Here is a 15366-nt window from a genome sequence, read left to right as displayed (position 1 = left end):
AAATTGAGGGATGGATCGTCAATATTTACACTCAAATTCAATCACAATCATTACTTTCACACCATAGCGAGCACACATGTGTATTCTTTTTTTTTTGGGGGGGGGGGTGTTAAAGAAGCACACAGAAACCAATCCTACACACAGACTCGTAAAATAAGCAGGAACAACACTAAATAAGCAGAAACACTTAGAATTGTGCAGAATTAAGAGACTTTTGTGTCATTGAGCTTTTCGGATATGATTTGAATGAATGGGAGGGCAGCATGGTGGAAGACTGGTTTGCACATCTGCCTCAGAGTGCAGAGGTTGTGGGTTCGAAGCCGGCCCCGGCCTTTCTGTATGAAGTTTGCATGTTTCCCCCATGCGTACAGGTACACGGGTTTTCTCCAAGTACTCCCATTTCCTCCCACATTCCAAAAGCATGCTTGGTGAGTTAAGTGAATACTCTATATTGTACTTAGGTGCGACTATGAGTGTGAATGGTTGTTCGTCTATGTGTGCCTTGCCCCTGCGATTGGCTGGCAATCAGAAAAGGGTGTGCTGTGCCCCGTCTGCCTGAATAGGCTGCACCACTGCGATTTTATAAGTCTGTGTTACTTTAGGGTACTGACCTAAAATGTACAGAAAACATCCATCTAATACATCCAGGTAGGCAGGTGCTGGAGCCTATCCCAGCCGTCTTCGGGCAGTAGGCGGGGGACACCCTGAACCGGTCACCAGCCAATCGCCGGGCATACACAGACAAATAACCATCCACGCTCACAATCACACCTAGGGACAACTTGGAGTGTTCAATCAGCTTGCCATGCATGTTTTGGGAATGTGCGAGGAAACCGGAGTACCCGGGGAAAACCCACGCAGTCACGGGGAAAAAAATGCAAACTCCACACAGGGAGGCCGGAACCAGAATCGAACCCTGCCCCTCCGCACTGTGAGGCAGACGTGCCTCCTCGTCGCCCACCAGGCCGCCCTTGAAATAATCCTTTATACGGAATTTAAGCAATTATAAACATTGTTAACTGAATAACTGTCGACCTAAACTGAGCATTGATGGTTTTGCAAAGGCATTTTTAAACTCCTAAATTGGATTCTATGACGTTGTGCTCTTTTTGTTTAATGTTGTTACCAGTGAGTGTGTATAAAATCTCATGCACTCATTTATGCCTCAGCTGTGCACCTTTTTGGAGGACACTTTCTTGTTGTTCTATCAATCTCAGTTGAGCCTTTAGAAACGTGTAAGGCTTACAGTTTATTGATTTATTGATCTGTACCTTCTTCGCCTTGGTAACATAATTGCCAGAGGTGCTTTCACCAGATCAGTTTAATTTCATCTTCAGACTTTGTATAAACACAGTCAATAGAGTTGCTTATTGTTTCATTTAGAAGAACGGCATCAATAACATGACACCCTAATCTGCATTTGTGTCTCGGTGGGCGACTACGGCACAGGGCAGTGGCCACATATCCGACCAGCCATTTTAGATTGCATATCTGAGCTTGACAGGCATACACAAATGTCAGCTAAGGACACAGGGAGAGGCGCGATACTGAGTGTTCGCCTAACACATCCACACTTCCACTCGAAACACTTTTATTTCCTACAGCTGGGGTGAAAAAAAAGAAAAGAAAACAAAAAGGAAAACATGCGTGATAGGCAGCATAAGGCGGGGGGAGGGGTAGCAAAGAAGCACACTATGCAGAGAGGGAGAAGAGGAGTGGCACAGCTTCAGCATCCTGTGCAATGGCTGAGGAGGGTGCCGAGTGAGGAGATTGGCTGAGCGAGGCTGTAACGTCACCGCCAGTGAGTGGGAGCTCTGAGGATGTTCCAGCAAGCTGGAAGGGAGCACATTCACTGGGAATTTACGCTGAGAGCTCAGCCGTTGTCAGCTGTGCAGTAAGCAGAGGGAGAGCTTTTCCACAACCCACCGCCGATTCCTTCTCCAGCTCCAGCCATGAATTATTTGCGACGGCGTCTCTCGGACAGCACTTTTATCTCCAACCTGCCCAATGGCTACATGACGGACCTCCAGAGGCCTGATCCTGCTCAGCCTCCTCCAGCCGCCAACGCCGTCCCTGCCAAGTCCCCCACAGCCGGGCCCACGCCTCCAGCCGCTTCCCCTGCTCAGGAGAAAAAAGCTCCGCCACCTCAATCGAGCGGAGCTGGTTTCTTCAGCTCCATCACCAACGTCGTCAAGCAGACGGCCGCCTCAGCGGGGCTAGTGGAGCAAAGCTCAGTCACGACACCCAAGAAGTTCAAGATTCTGCTGGTCATCGACGAACCGCAGCAAGAGTGGTAAGACAAATGCATTTCTCTGTCTTCAGCAGCCCACTCAGGTAGTGCAAGATGGTCTCGTTCTTTAATGCGTGCTGGCACGAGAATGCAAATCGATTCTCATCTCACTACCAATGACATCAAGATTGAGGAGCTTTTTTTCCTATGCCATTCTGGTGATTTTCTGCAGTCTTCTAACCCATTCACTACCATGTCTGTTTTTAAAATGGATGCTCCACAGGTTGCATCGATGCTTGCAACAAGATAAAATACTGCAGTGCTTGTGCCCATCAATGGGGTTTCCCTCCACACAGACCACATGACCTGCTCCGCATGACATACAAAAAGCACACACCACACTGCAGCACGATACTGTACTTTTACAAACGTACCATCGTTTTATCGCCCTCTCTTTTACTGCATCACTTAGCACAAACTGTAGATGTGCAATCCAGAAGGAAGGATGTCAGCATGACAATAATTTGTAGTCTGGCTTTTTTTCTTTTTTTTTTTTCTTTTTTTTACAGTTATTTTGACCTTACAATAGGATGGCATTCAGACCACGGCATGTCTTGAAAATGTGAGGAAGCAGCTTGATTGAGGCTGAGGAGCAGTCTCCCTGTTAGCAGAGGAGAACATTTGTCTTGAACAAACCTGGATCAATGTTAATAAGATCAGGCCAACCTTGTGCATTAGCTAGCTACAATTTGGCTGCGAGACGAAAGCCACACTCATGCTGAGGAGAAGGGAATAATACAGTATCCATACTGTACAATGGCTCCAAGATGTCCGTTTTTTGTGATGAAAGATAAAGAATAAAACAAAGAGAAAATCATTTCAACACTCTTTCCACATGTAATGTGACAAGTACTGTAACTTCTTAAAAAACTAAAAAATGCTTCCGCTTTTTCAAGGGAAGCAAAAATAAACAAGTGGGTGGTTTCACAAGTGCAGGAACGGCTCCAGGATTATTTCTCTCCCAGGGGTTTTAAGGGGGGCTCGACCGATACTTGGGGATTGGGGGCTGAAAAAAATCCTTCATCATTATATTTTAGACAAGTAAAATGCTGAAGCGACTTCACATTCACATTCAAACTAATGTTAAATGGGAGTCAGCAACCATTTTAAATTCAAACTACTCTTTTAGGATTTTCTTGACCTTTTCCTTTTATTGCTTTCCATCAGACTTCCTTTCGACTTTTATCCACCGTACATTGAAGCCAACACGGCACACCGAAATCAAAGCACATTTCTGAATGCTTCAGCTCAAAATGAGTCACTTTAGTTGGTGAGATAAATGTCTTTGTCTTTTTACAACATACTCCATACAATTTATACAGCTATTTGTTTTTCTATCCCCCATACTAAGCACACTTGGGGGATGAGATGTGCGTACTCCATTCACTGACTTCCTCTCCTCATCTATTTTTCATGGGCGCTCAGCATTTCAGAGCGGGAGTCCTTCATGTCGAGTCACCTGGTTACATCTATGCTGGTGCTGTTTGTGAGACCTTTAACCCGGTGCACACAGTATGCTAGCCTCGAAGTCTGCCTCAGTTTCTTCCATTTGCACATCATTCTCTGTGCATTGTATTGCAAGGGCAGCGTTGGGTTTATTCGTTTCGGTAAACTGTTGTCTTAAAATGGCTTGAGTAACGTTCATTCAGACACATTTAAGCAGTACTTTGTATTCTGGTCGTACACTAGCAGGACGGAAAGCGCGGTACATATAGCTGCTGGCAAAGGCATTGGGGTGAAGGAATCTATTTTTATTACTTTTGCTGAGTTCTGTGTAATGCTGGCACACTTGTGCGGTGCCGTGTGTCATTAGGCTGATGCAAAATGAGACCTGCTCGGTTTAAAATCCACCACACTGTAGGCTTCCATTCAGCCAAATCGATTTTCTGAAAGGGTTTTGTGGCAAAATGCCCTATTATCAATCGTAGATCATAATTATAACAAAGCCCTATGATTCACAGTGACATTACATAAACTGGTGATTCTGAATAATCATCAATCCAGTTTCCCATTTTTTAAAAAAAAAAGGCTTTTTCTGGCTCTAGCTATATTGTTGTTCTGTAACAGGCAGCATACACTCCTAACTGTGGCGCTTTGTAATTAGATATACTGTTTGGACAAACCGCAAGATATTGTTATTCATAGTGATGTAGTTAAGCAGTCTGTCGTCAAGATAAAATCCCTTTGGATCAAATTATGAGCTCAGATTATTCTGCAAGTCATCTACGGATCATTGTTTTGTTCCAGGAAGACTGTGCTATAAATTGCTCTTGTGGTGGGAGGAGAACATGTTTCTCTTTCACTTAGCATTAAACTGATTGCCAATGTTGGTATTTATTTTTTCTTATACACAACACAATGAGGGGGAAAACGAGACTGCAGCATTTTGATCATGTCGCAGAGGAGTTTGTTGGCTGAAATCAAGTTTGACTTCATCCAACCAATACTCATGCTTAAGAGTTAATGGTCGATAGGCTAAGTGCGTTGTTTTACACCTCGGCCAAAATCCTCACTGACCAACCCCTCCTAGGAATTATGTCAGTACTAGATCATAAGAACCTTTAATTAAATTGCATAATTTGATTATCTGGATTGTCAAATGTACTCATAAAACCACGATAAATCATGTCCCAGCTCCTTTTGTTTATGATCTCACGTTTGATTCAGGTCAAATGAAGCCGTATTGATTCTTCCAACAAATAAATAATGCAAGTAAACAGCTGCAATCGTGCTCTCTCCTCTCCCCTGGCGTCCATGCAAAAGGCGCCTTCGGCACCATGCAGGAGAAAATTCAGCGCAAGCAGCATGTAGAGAAATATATCGGCGATATAACCCCTTGAATGGTTTTTGGATGTCAGCCATGACGAGGAGAGTGAGAAAGCTTGGACCAAGGTTGCTTTTAGTCATGTGGTGAATATTAATACACTGGGTGATGTTCTTCCTGCATGCAGTCAGGTTCGTAACAGGAATTGAAAGAATTGGCCCTTTTCTGCATTGCACCCCCATTTTCAGGGGCTCAATATGATTTGTGCAATCCGGTCTGCCTCACCTCACGCTTTGTCAGTGGTTTTATGCAATCAGCAAAACGAAATAGCGAACAAAAAAAACATTAATTTCATCCGCCTGACTTTGGAAAATCAGAATGCATGTCCAATTGTCTGATAGTGTATTGGAGAAGTGAGAAATAGACACTTGACAATCAGCATCTCTGTTGTAGTACAACAGATGGTGGTGGTGGGTGTTGCCATGTGTGAACTTGTGTATTGGAACAGGAAACACACAAATTTAGCATTTTTGACTATGAGATCCTTAATGGATTTCAGAAGACAATAAGATAATTGAAATGGGGAAAAAAGAATTATTCAGTCATTATTCTTTTTTTTTCCTCCACCCTTCTTGATGAGTTAACGCTCTTCCTCCTCTGACTGCTAATGGCACGGTCTTATTTTTTCAAACTATTCAGTACCCGGTGATGTGATGTGATAAACGTGAGGTATATTGGAGTTTTCAGTCTGCTCACATTGAAGCCCCCCCCACCCCCCAAAAAAAATGGACAGCGCAGATGCATACTGAACATATCATATCATCATCACATACACTGAACATATTGCAAAAGAAAACCAAGGCAAAGAAATGTAATATTGTTCGATGGCTAAATAAGTGGCTAAACTTGAAAGCAGCATTTTTGGAAACGATTTCTACCTTACTTTTGGCCCTATCTGTGTTCAGAAGTGCAGAATGAAATAATTCCTTTGCTGAGCAGAAATAACAGGCTTTGCCATACATTATCACTGTGTTTCATAGTTTTAGAACTTACACGGTCTGTTTCTTATCTATTTAATTCCCCACGAACAGTAGGTTTTTTGTTTGTTTGTTTGTTTGTTTGTTTGTTTGTTTGTTTGTTTGTTTGTTTGTTTGTTTTACCCCGAATGATTCCCTGTTTCAGGTTTGTTTTCTGCCAAAGTCAAACAAATCTCCACACTGCAATTATTTTCTGAATGAATTATTCAGCTTTAGAACCACAGTAATTAGGCAGGAAGAGCAGAGTCCATGACAGCGGATCATGAGCACTCCCAGAACAGATAACATTTTTTTCTGACGCATCTTATGGATAAGGATTACATAATATTTCCTATGAGAGCTTTTGTCAGTGCTCATCTGTACGCAAAAGATGGAAACCTTCTGAAAAATCTCCCCTATAGCAAGAGGAGAACATTAAAGTGGCACTTTTCCTTCCGGCTCCTCTTTACTCTTTGTAAATACAGATCACCACATTTGGGGATTCATTAAAACGACAAGCGTAACAATGAGTTGTAAGTGCAGTTTCAAGCAGGGAAATCTGTAGCGAAGGGTGTGGTGAACAGTAAACATGCACGACCACCTTCACTGCTGGTGAAGGTGGTAGTGTGTGTGTCGTTTATCTTACAACATACTTATTCTGTACGAAAAAAAGACATCCCAAAAAAATAAACTCCTTTTCATTACTTTGCACCAGGGGTCATCAATCCTGTTCCTCAGGGGCCGCTGTCCTGGCTGTTTTCCCTCTCTCGTGCTGCAAGATGCTTGATTCAGATGTTTAGGATCATTATCTGCAGACCTTGCGGATTGATCATTTGATTCAGGTTTGTTGCAGGGAGAGGTGCAAAATAGACAGGACGGCAGTCCTCGAGGAACAGGACTGATGACCCCTGCTTTGCACGATTTGCAGAAAAATAAATGGGATGCAGGCAGCCCAGTAGTCCAGTGGTTAGCACGTCGACCTCACAGTGCAGAGGTACCGGGTTCAATTCCAGCTCTGGCCTACCTGTGTGGAGTTTGCATGTTCTCCCCGGGCCTGCGTGGGTTTTCTCCGGGTGCTCTGGTTTCCTCCCACATTCCAAAAACATGCATAGCAAGCTGATTGAAGACTCTAAATTGTCCTGAGGTGTGAGTGTGACTGCGGATGGTTGTATGGCTCTGTGTGCCCTGCAATTGGCTGGCAACCGGTTCAGGGTGTACCCCGCCTACTGCCTGAAGACGGCTGGGATAGGCTCCAGCACCCCCCGCGACCCTTGTGAGGATAAGCGGATCGGAAAATGAATGCATGGATGGATAAATGGGATGCACTTTCAAAAGGCGATCGCAATTATACCGAAATGAACCACTTGATGGCGCCTCTCAAGCAGCTGCAGAATCGCCTCTGCATTTGGGTCCCATGTATCGACTGTACATCAAGCCAAAGATACGTACAGTACAATTTGACACTCTCCTTGTGGCTTTTTGTATATTTTGACTAATTTTAATCTCTAGGAAAGGTCCTTATTTTGTACTGTCATTTGCAATACGGAAGATTTGTCCATCTAAATTATTCTCAAAAAGATATGTATGTTTATCTGCAAATACGCAGTAACCCGATTCACTAATCGTGAAAGGTGCAGCGTTTTCTAAAGTTACATAACAGTCCACATTGGGAATTTGGCCTCATTCCATCACCCTCAAAACAAATTCTGTATGCTCTGAAATCTGATCGGACTAAAGAGCAAATAAATGCATTTCATATTGTACATTGAAATAAAATTTTCCAAATCATTGCACTGGTGGATTGGTCTGTAAAAAAGGCAAGACATCTTTTGCCATTACTTACAGTCGCCTGCTCTGGTGGTCGATCTTGGTGGACCAGACAGGAAGGCCTCCATGTTGTGTTCGCACCACCATCAACACGACTTGACTGGCCTTGAATTCTTGTGTCTTCCTCTCTTCCACTGCCACTTCTGCGTGGGACTATTTAACACTGGATATTCTGAATCACTCACTCATTCTGTATACAACGTGCAGGCATGTTGTATACAGAATGAGAGGGTAATTTGACCCAAATTTAACAGTGGCTAAATAATTTTACCCCGACAAATGACAATACAATGGCCAGCGAGCGGAGAAACCATTATTCCTGACTATAAGCATGGACTGCAAATATGATTGTTTTAATGTGTGGAATTTTGCGTATGAACCCATGCAATTTCTTCTTTTTGCCGGTTGAAATGAGCTGAAATAATTGTTCATGTTATATTTGCTGTGGTCCACTATAAGATGTCATAACTATGGTAAGTTGTTTTTCATAGTTCTTCATTTTTGCCATGTGTTTCAACTCAGGGCCAAGTTATTCAGAGGCAAGAAAATCTATGGAGACTATGACATCAAAGTGGAACAGGTCAGTTTGTCTCCATCTTTCTGTCTGGAAAAAAAGAAAATGTTGAGAAGTCACTCCTCAAGTGCCAATGTCACCATGAACTCTTCAGGCGGAATTCAGTGAGCTCAGCATCATGGCTCAGGCCAATGGGACATGCAGTGTTACGATGCAGGTTTTCAGAAATGGCACCAAGGTTGTCAGGTATGAGAATTTACCACAGAGCTCGAAATATAGTGCTGGTGACCTTGTTTTGTCCGTGTCGACTAACTGTGGTCACATTGGTCTCTCTTATTTTCTAGGTCATTTAAGCCAGACTTTGTGCTTATTCGCCAGCACGCCTTCAGTATGACCCAGAATGAAGATTTCCGCAACCTCGTAATCGGTCTGCAGTACGGAGGTGTTCCAAGCATTAACTCATTGGAGTCCATCTACAATCTGTGTGACAAGCCCTGGGCGGTAAGGCCCTTCAGCAGTGATGCACGCCATTGCCGTAGAGCAGAGCAGCAGTGAGATCGTTTTGCTGTGGTTTGTCTGACTTTTAAAAATATTGTCTTTATTTCTCCCTGTGTCCAGTTTGCTCAGCTGATTAACACATTCAGGAAGTTGGGTGCTGATAAGTTTCCACTGATTGAGCAGACCTTTTACCCAAACTACAAAGAGATGGTGACAAGAGCCGCAACCCTTTCTTGTATCGTGATGTGACACTCACCATTATCTTGCCACCAATCCGAACACTCAAATGATACCTTTCATTCCTTATAGGCGAGCTTGCCGTCCTTCCCTGTGGTTGTCAAGATTGGACACGCCCACTCTGGCATTGGAAAGGTTTGGCCGTTACACAGTTTAAGACACTGCATTATTATTTAATTGAATTGGGGGCAAGGGGGGTGATGCGCTGTAAACATTTGACATTGGAACTATTTGTGTGTGGTTTTGCAGGTAAAGGTTGACAATCACAGTAAGTTCCAGGACATAGCCAGTGTCGTGGCTCTCACCCAGACATACAGCACCACTGAGCCTCTCATTGAGTCCAAGTATGACATCAGGATCCAGAAGATCGGCGCAGACTACAAAGCCTACATGTAGGTTCGACTCCGCTTGTATAGCTCAAATTAAAAAAAGGGGATGGGATGGGAATTGTTCTAATGTTTCGGCCTTCACACCCCAGGAGAACATCTATGTCAGGCAACTGGAAGACCAACACCGGCTCGGCGATGCTGGAACAGGTGGCCATGACTGACAAGTGGGTGTTCAAAAATGAAGCCAACTCTTCAACCCAAAGATGGCCATGTAGAAAATGTTTTTGGGTTTTTTTTCTGTGAGAAAACACAATTGATGTACAGATACTTGCACATTACACAGCAGGACAACGTTTTTTTCGAAATTTTTTAAAGTGTAGATTCAAGTAAACTTTTTTGGTGATTTTTATTTTTGTGTTGATGCCCAATCTGCCTTCGTTTTTTTTTTTTCCTCTAGCACTAATCTTTATGAATTAAGGGTTATGTAGTCTGTCTTGCACAAGCTTTTATAGGTCAACCTAACTAAGGAAGAAAAAAAAAAAGAAAATAGCTTTATCCTCACAACGGTAGCGGGGGTGCTGGAGCCTATCCCAGCTGTCTTCGGGCAGTAGGCAGGGGACACCCTGAACTGGTTGCCAGCACAACGCAGGGCATACATAGACAAACAAACATTCACACTTATAATCACACCTCGGGACAATTTGGAGTGTTCAATCAGCCTGCCATGCATGTTTTTGGAATGTGGGAGGAAACCGGGGTACTTGGAGAAAACGCACGCAGGCACGGGGAGAACATGAAAACTCCACAGAGGAAGGCTGGAGCCGGGATCGAACCCACGACCCAGAAATACGTTGAGGAACACACAAAGCCATCCCTGATTTAAATTTGCTCTTCAAGAGTATGATTCGAAAATGAAGCTAGATTGTAGTCAGAAACTCGAGCTTCAGTTACTTGAGTGACATTTTGAGTTGTGTCTCCTTGATGCCTTTCAGATACAAGCTGTGGGTTGACACGTGCTCAGAGATTTTCGGGGGTCTGGATATTTGTGCAGTCAAGGCCATTCACGGGAAGGATGGAAGAGATTACATCACAGAGGTAGGACTGCCACAACTGACAGGACATGTTGAGAATCTTTCTGAGCAAATCAACAAGCTGTGCTAGGAAATGCAATTGAGTCAAACACAGGGGGAAGCCACATAGCCGGATTATGAAACATCTAATGTTTGTTATAATTAAAATTCTTGAACCTCCAATGAATCCATCCAAAAACGGTGTTCTTGTAAACTGCTTTAGCAATGTAGGAGCAGAATCCTTTTCAAACCCAAGCAAGTCTGAGGACTAGATGCAAACTCCACACAGGAAAGCCAGAATCCAAATTTGAACCTGCAAACTCAGAACCGTAGAGGAAGATGGGTTAACCACTCATTCACCATGCCACTGAGGCTGTAGCATAATAGGATGAGGTTATGTTTTATTTTTCTTTTTTTAATTTACAAACTATACCTACGGTTATATCGGGAAGTTATTGCAAACATCTGATACAGTGTATGATATTGTCCCACACTTGGACCATTTTGGGTCCTTTAGAGGTTAAACGTGCACCAAATGTCGAGGTGCCTCGAGAGTTAATAAGAATGACTTACGATGTACAAGTTCACATACAGTGTAGGAATTATCGGACAATCTGCCCCTCTAAGTATGAGATCCAAGTTCCTTTCAAATATACTTCTCACGTCTTCAGTCAGATCCCCTGCAAAATTGAATTTTTGTTGTTGTTGTTGCTCCTTATGAAGTGTTTCAAGTTCTCAGCCACGTGATAAGATTTTTCATGTGGATAAAGGGGAACGGATGACATATCCACTCAATGTGATGCAGGTGGTGGGCTCATCCATGCCCCTGGTGGGGGAGCACCAATCCGAGGACAGACAGCTCATTTCTGATGTGGTGCTGACTAAAATGAATCAGATGGTGGAGAGGGAGGCAAACACTCCCCGAAAACCCATGACCACACAACCGTCCCAGGAGATAATCTCGCATACACACTGTAAAAAAAAAAAAAACATAGGTGCACTCAAAATTTCAAGGCAGCTAACCGTGATAAAATTTTAAATTGGGCAATTCACTAAATATTTACGGTTCACAGAACTGCTTAAACTGCTGGCACTTGTATTGGCTGCCCATGTTAAAGATAAAAGTCAAAACAACTCAGCAAATTGTTTGGAAGCAGACTACTTGTTTGCTTTGTTGTGCTAACATTGTTGTCAAAAATGTCACACTTACATTTTAAAGTTGCTCCAATTCAAATTGCTGTTTTAGTGCAAAAAAAAATGCAAGTTGTTTTTTTTTGTCAGTGTACTTGCAGATAGTGGCTGATATATAATATCATTTCTTACACTGAGAAAATGTTTTTGATCCTGTCAGGGTACAGGGCAGAAAGGGGATATAATCGGTGAGAGCATGAAGAACGGTGCCTGCCGTCCCCCTCAAGGTTGTCTGCAGTACATCCTCGACTGTAATGGTGTGGCTGTGGGTCCGAAACCCGTGCAGGCCAACTGAGTGAGCCAGGAGGAGACGCAGGGAGCTCTCAGAATCAACCTTAAGATGAACACAAACGTGTGTGGATGCCGATAGCTAGGATCACAACTGGGGGACGGGGTGCTCGGCTCATTGCAGCCGAATGGTGCCCTGGACTGTCTTTTTAACTCTATGCAGAGTTCTAATGTACTGTCTATTTGTTGATTTGTGCGCTTGTATCGGTCACCTATGTTTCAATAGCTGTGGATTTTCTTTAGAGCTGCTGTGGATGATGTAAGAAGCAGATTGTGCCTACACTGAGTTCAGTGCCGCTCTGTGCTACTTGTTTGACCAGCTGTGAGCCTTTAATTTGAACCTTTTCTGTTTTATACTTGGCCTTGTATCTTTCAGTAGTGTTCAAACTGTGGAACATACGGTAGTTCTTAATATTCATACGGTATGGCTTTGGTTATTATTTTCGTACATATAACCATAGATATTTATTTTTGTTTTGCATGACTGATACCTAAGAGTGAAATTCTTGTAACAATGTGGTTATCTGTAATACTTGCAAATGTGTCATCGCCACTACATACACGCTCACTACCAAACATGCAATAACACACTGATCTCCAACAAAGGTATACACAGTTTGGATTTTTTTTTTTAAATCTATCACTTCTATTGTCTTGTCACAGTGATGGAGAAAAAAAAATATTTATTGAAAATGAAATGTGTAATTAAAATCCAATATGTTAGATTATATCATGAAGGAGGTTGTGCAGGTGTCATTGCACACACATTTTAAATATATTTTTACAATTTTGAACCAAAGATATGATTTGAATTACTGCAGTACTTATTTACCCCATGGTGCAAATATACTCGTAAGGTTCCAAATAATCCTACAGTTGGACATGACAGACGCACCCTCAAGCAAGGAAATAAAGCTGTATTCAATAGGTGTTCTCTGTTTACAGCTTCTTAGAATGTGTCCAAAGTAAAATCCACCACAAAATGTCCTTCTGTGGTCATGCACTGGGTATCTGTAATGGCGCTTCCATGACAACAGTGCAAGTGCTCTGAGCGTTAGCTTTGACTTGTTCCTGCTCAATTTACCACCCTCCCCACTCCCCCGTGAGTAGATCCAAAGTGCAATATTTATTTCTATTATAATAATGATAATAATAATAATTATTATATAATTAATTTGAAATCATCATCAATCTCTTCCATGCAATTGATTCCAATAGTTATTGTCATCCAAAGCATTCCCTGGCAAATGTCACAACTGGTTGTTTCTTGTCCTGTGGCCCATTCCGTTTCAAGCTAAATGGTGATGCAACTGAAATTGCAACCTGAACAAAGAAATGTGCACAGAGAACTACCATGATAAAAAGAAATCTGTTGTGCAAGCTCTGTGTGCAGTGGTTTTCCAAGTTGTATCAAGTGTTTCTGTGAGTGTATCCTTGTACAAGCCATGCCTGAGGCTTTATGGATGTGTCGTACTGTTTACTAGGGAATATGCCATGACATTGATTTCAATGGGAGCACACGTTGCAGTACCAAGAGTCCGACTGATGAAAGTGGACGTGCTTTTTGGCCTAATTGTTCAGATAAAAGCTATTTAGACCTGCCTGACTGCAAATGTGAAGGGTCATCGTCGGCAAAAAGTGCTGCTGGACTGTTTAAACCTCGACTGGAAGACAATATACTGTGGAAAGATCCATAAAGTTTAGTCCCCTCTGTCAATGGCAATAAAGGTTCCTTTGCACTGGAGGAAAACAAAAATGGATCCATTTTTTTTCGCACTTGCCCTCATGGTTGCACATGAGCCTGAGATGATAACAGGAGAGTTTGGGAAAGAACCGTGGAGTGTGATTGTCAACCTTTAATGGCAAAATCTCACACAAATACTGTATGTCTACTGTCATTTGAAAGCAAACAATAAAGGAGAGATTTCGTTAGGAGCTACATGCATCAGATGGTGTAGATGGGGAATTGTCTCCAGCTTGCTGCATTCACACCCCCAGACACCAATTACAGTTTATAGCATTTTTCTGTCACGCCCACACTACTTCCCTGATGACCCTTTAAAGCAATCAGGTAATACGTTATTGCTGAACTGTATCCCACATAGGAATACTCCTTGAGCAGAAGCAGGAGAATTTGTGATAGATAGTAGACTGATAGATTCCGTACATTTCACATTATCAGTAACGCAAAAGCATCATGCAATGCATTTATGATCCGATATGTTCACATGGAGTTGCTTTAATTTTTCTAATCTTGGAACCCTCTGGGTGACCACTGCTTAATGTTTATGACATGAGAGACCATTCAAACATTCGTAAACTGCACTCACTAAAAGGGCCCAAAAGAGGAGTTGAATTTATTGCAAATGGCTCATGGAGCATCTGACTACCACTGTGAAAGCTGCAATTACGGTAACACTTTTAAAGGGTCTGATCATTAATTAGAATTGGCAGCATGTCCTTCCTGTGGTTTAGAAATGAACAGCTATTATTAAGATAAGATAAGATAACCTTTATTAGTCCCACACTGGGGAAATATGCAGTCTACAGCAGCAAGATGGGGGGGGGAATAAAGTGTTTCATTGCACAAAATAAATTTTTCAGAAGAACTGTACACAGTTCAATATAAGTGCAATATAAATAAAGCATTAGCAATATATTTGTAGAAAATAACAAATAATAAATAGCAATAACATAGAAAACAGCGTAATTACAGCCCTGTGGAAAAAGAGAGATACTTGCTGCCACCTGCTGGTACGGCGGACACACTTTAGCATGCTTACGTACGGTAATAAAGTGCTATGGCTGCAATGTACTCGATTGTCAACTGTTTATGTGGCTGAATTCAATGCACGTTTGACTGCATTCCTCTGTTATTATGGCTTTTTCAAGAAGACCACTTTGCCCTAGTCCTGATGATCCAGTAGAACTTGCCAGAGGTGAAAAGGTGAAACAAAAGCAAATGTAAAGAGTCGTGTCAAATGACTAAAGCAGAGCCCGGCAAAGTGCAGCCTAGGGGCCATATCTGGCCTGCCCACAGTCTCTGACCGGCCCTCAGTAGTGAAGTCAATGTAGAAGTAAATGGACGTTGACAAAAATGACACCAGCGGTCCTAATGTTAGCAAAATTGTTATTTACTGCACTGCGGAGGGGACAGGGCCAAAAGCATTTGGCCGAATAATCCATCCATCCACCCATTTTCAGATACGCTTATCCTCACAAGGGTCGCGGGGTGTGCTGGTGCCTATCCCAGGCGTCTTCGGGCAGTAGGCGGTGGACACCCTGAACCGGTTGCCAGCCAATCGCAGGGCACACAGAGACAAACAACCATCAACGCTCACA

General features: G+C 42.7%; 1 protein-coding gene across 1 annotated transcript; it reads left to right on the top strand.

The window, feature by feature from the left end:
- The first annotated feature begins 1784 nt into the window (after positions 1 to 1784).
- On the top strand, positions 1785 to 13774 carry syn2a (synapsin IIa). Its single transcript, XM_019856610.1, has 11 exons — positions 1785 to 2293; positions 8420 to 8477; positions 8566 to 8657; positions 8756 to 8912; positions 9030 to 9119; positions 9219 to 9281; positions 9396 to 9538; positions 9625 to 9699; positions 10468 to 10570; positions 11351 to 11497; positions 11897 to 13774. The coding sequence occupies exons 1-11, from the start codon at positions 1953 to 1955 to the stop codon at positions 12029 to 12031; spliced, it is 1404 nt and encodes a 467-aa protein (XP_019712169.1). The 5' UTR covers positions 1785 to 1952; the 3' UTR covers positions 12032 to 13774.
- Positions 13775 to 15366: the final 1592 nt, after the last annotated feature.

Source organism: Hippocampus comes, unplaced genomic scaffold, assembly GCF_001891065.2.
Source record: "Hippocampus comes isolate QL1 unplaced genomic scaffold, H_comes_QL1_v1.1 scaffold283, whole genome shotgun sequence".
In the NCBI taxonomy this organism is placed as follows: domain Eukaryota; kingdom Metazoa; phylum Chordata; class Actinopteri; order Syngnathiformes; family Syngnathidae; genus Hippocampus; species Hippocampus comes.
This window is presented reverse-complemented; position numbering and strand designations above follow the sequence as displayed.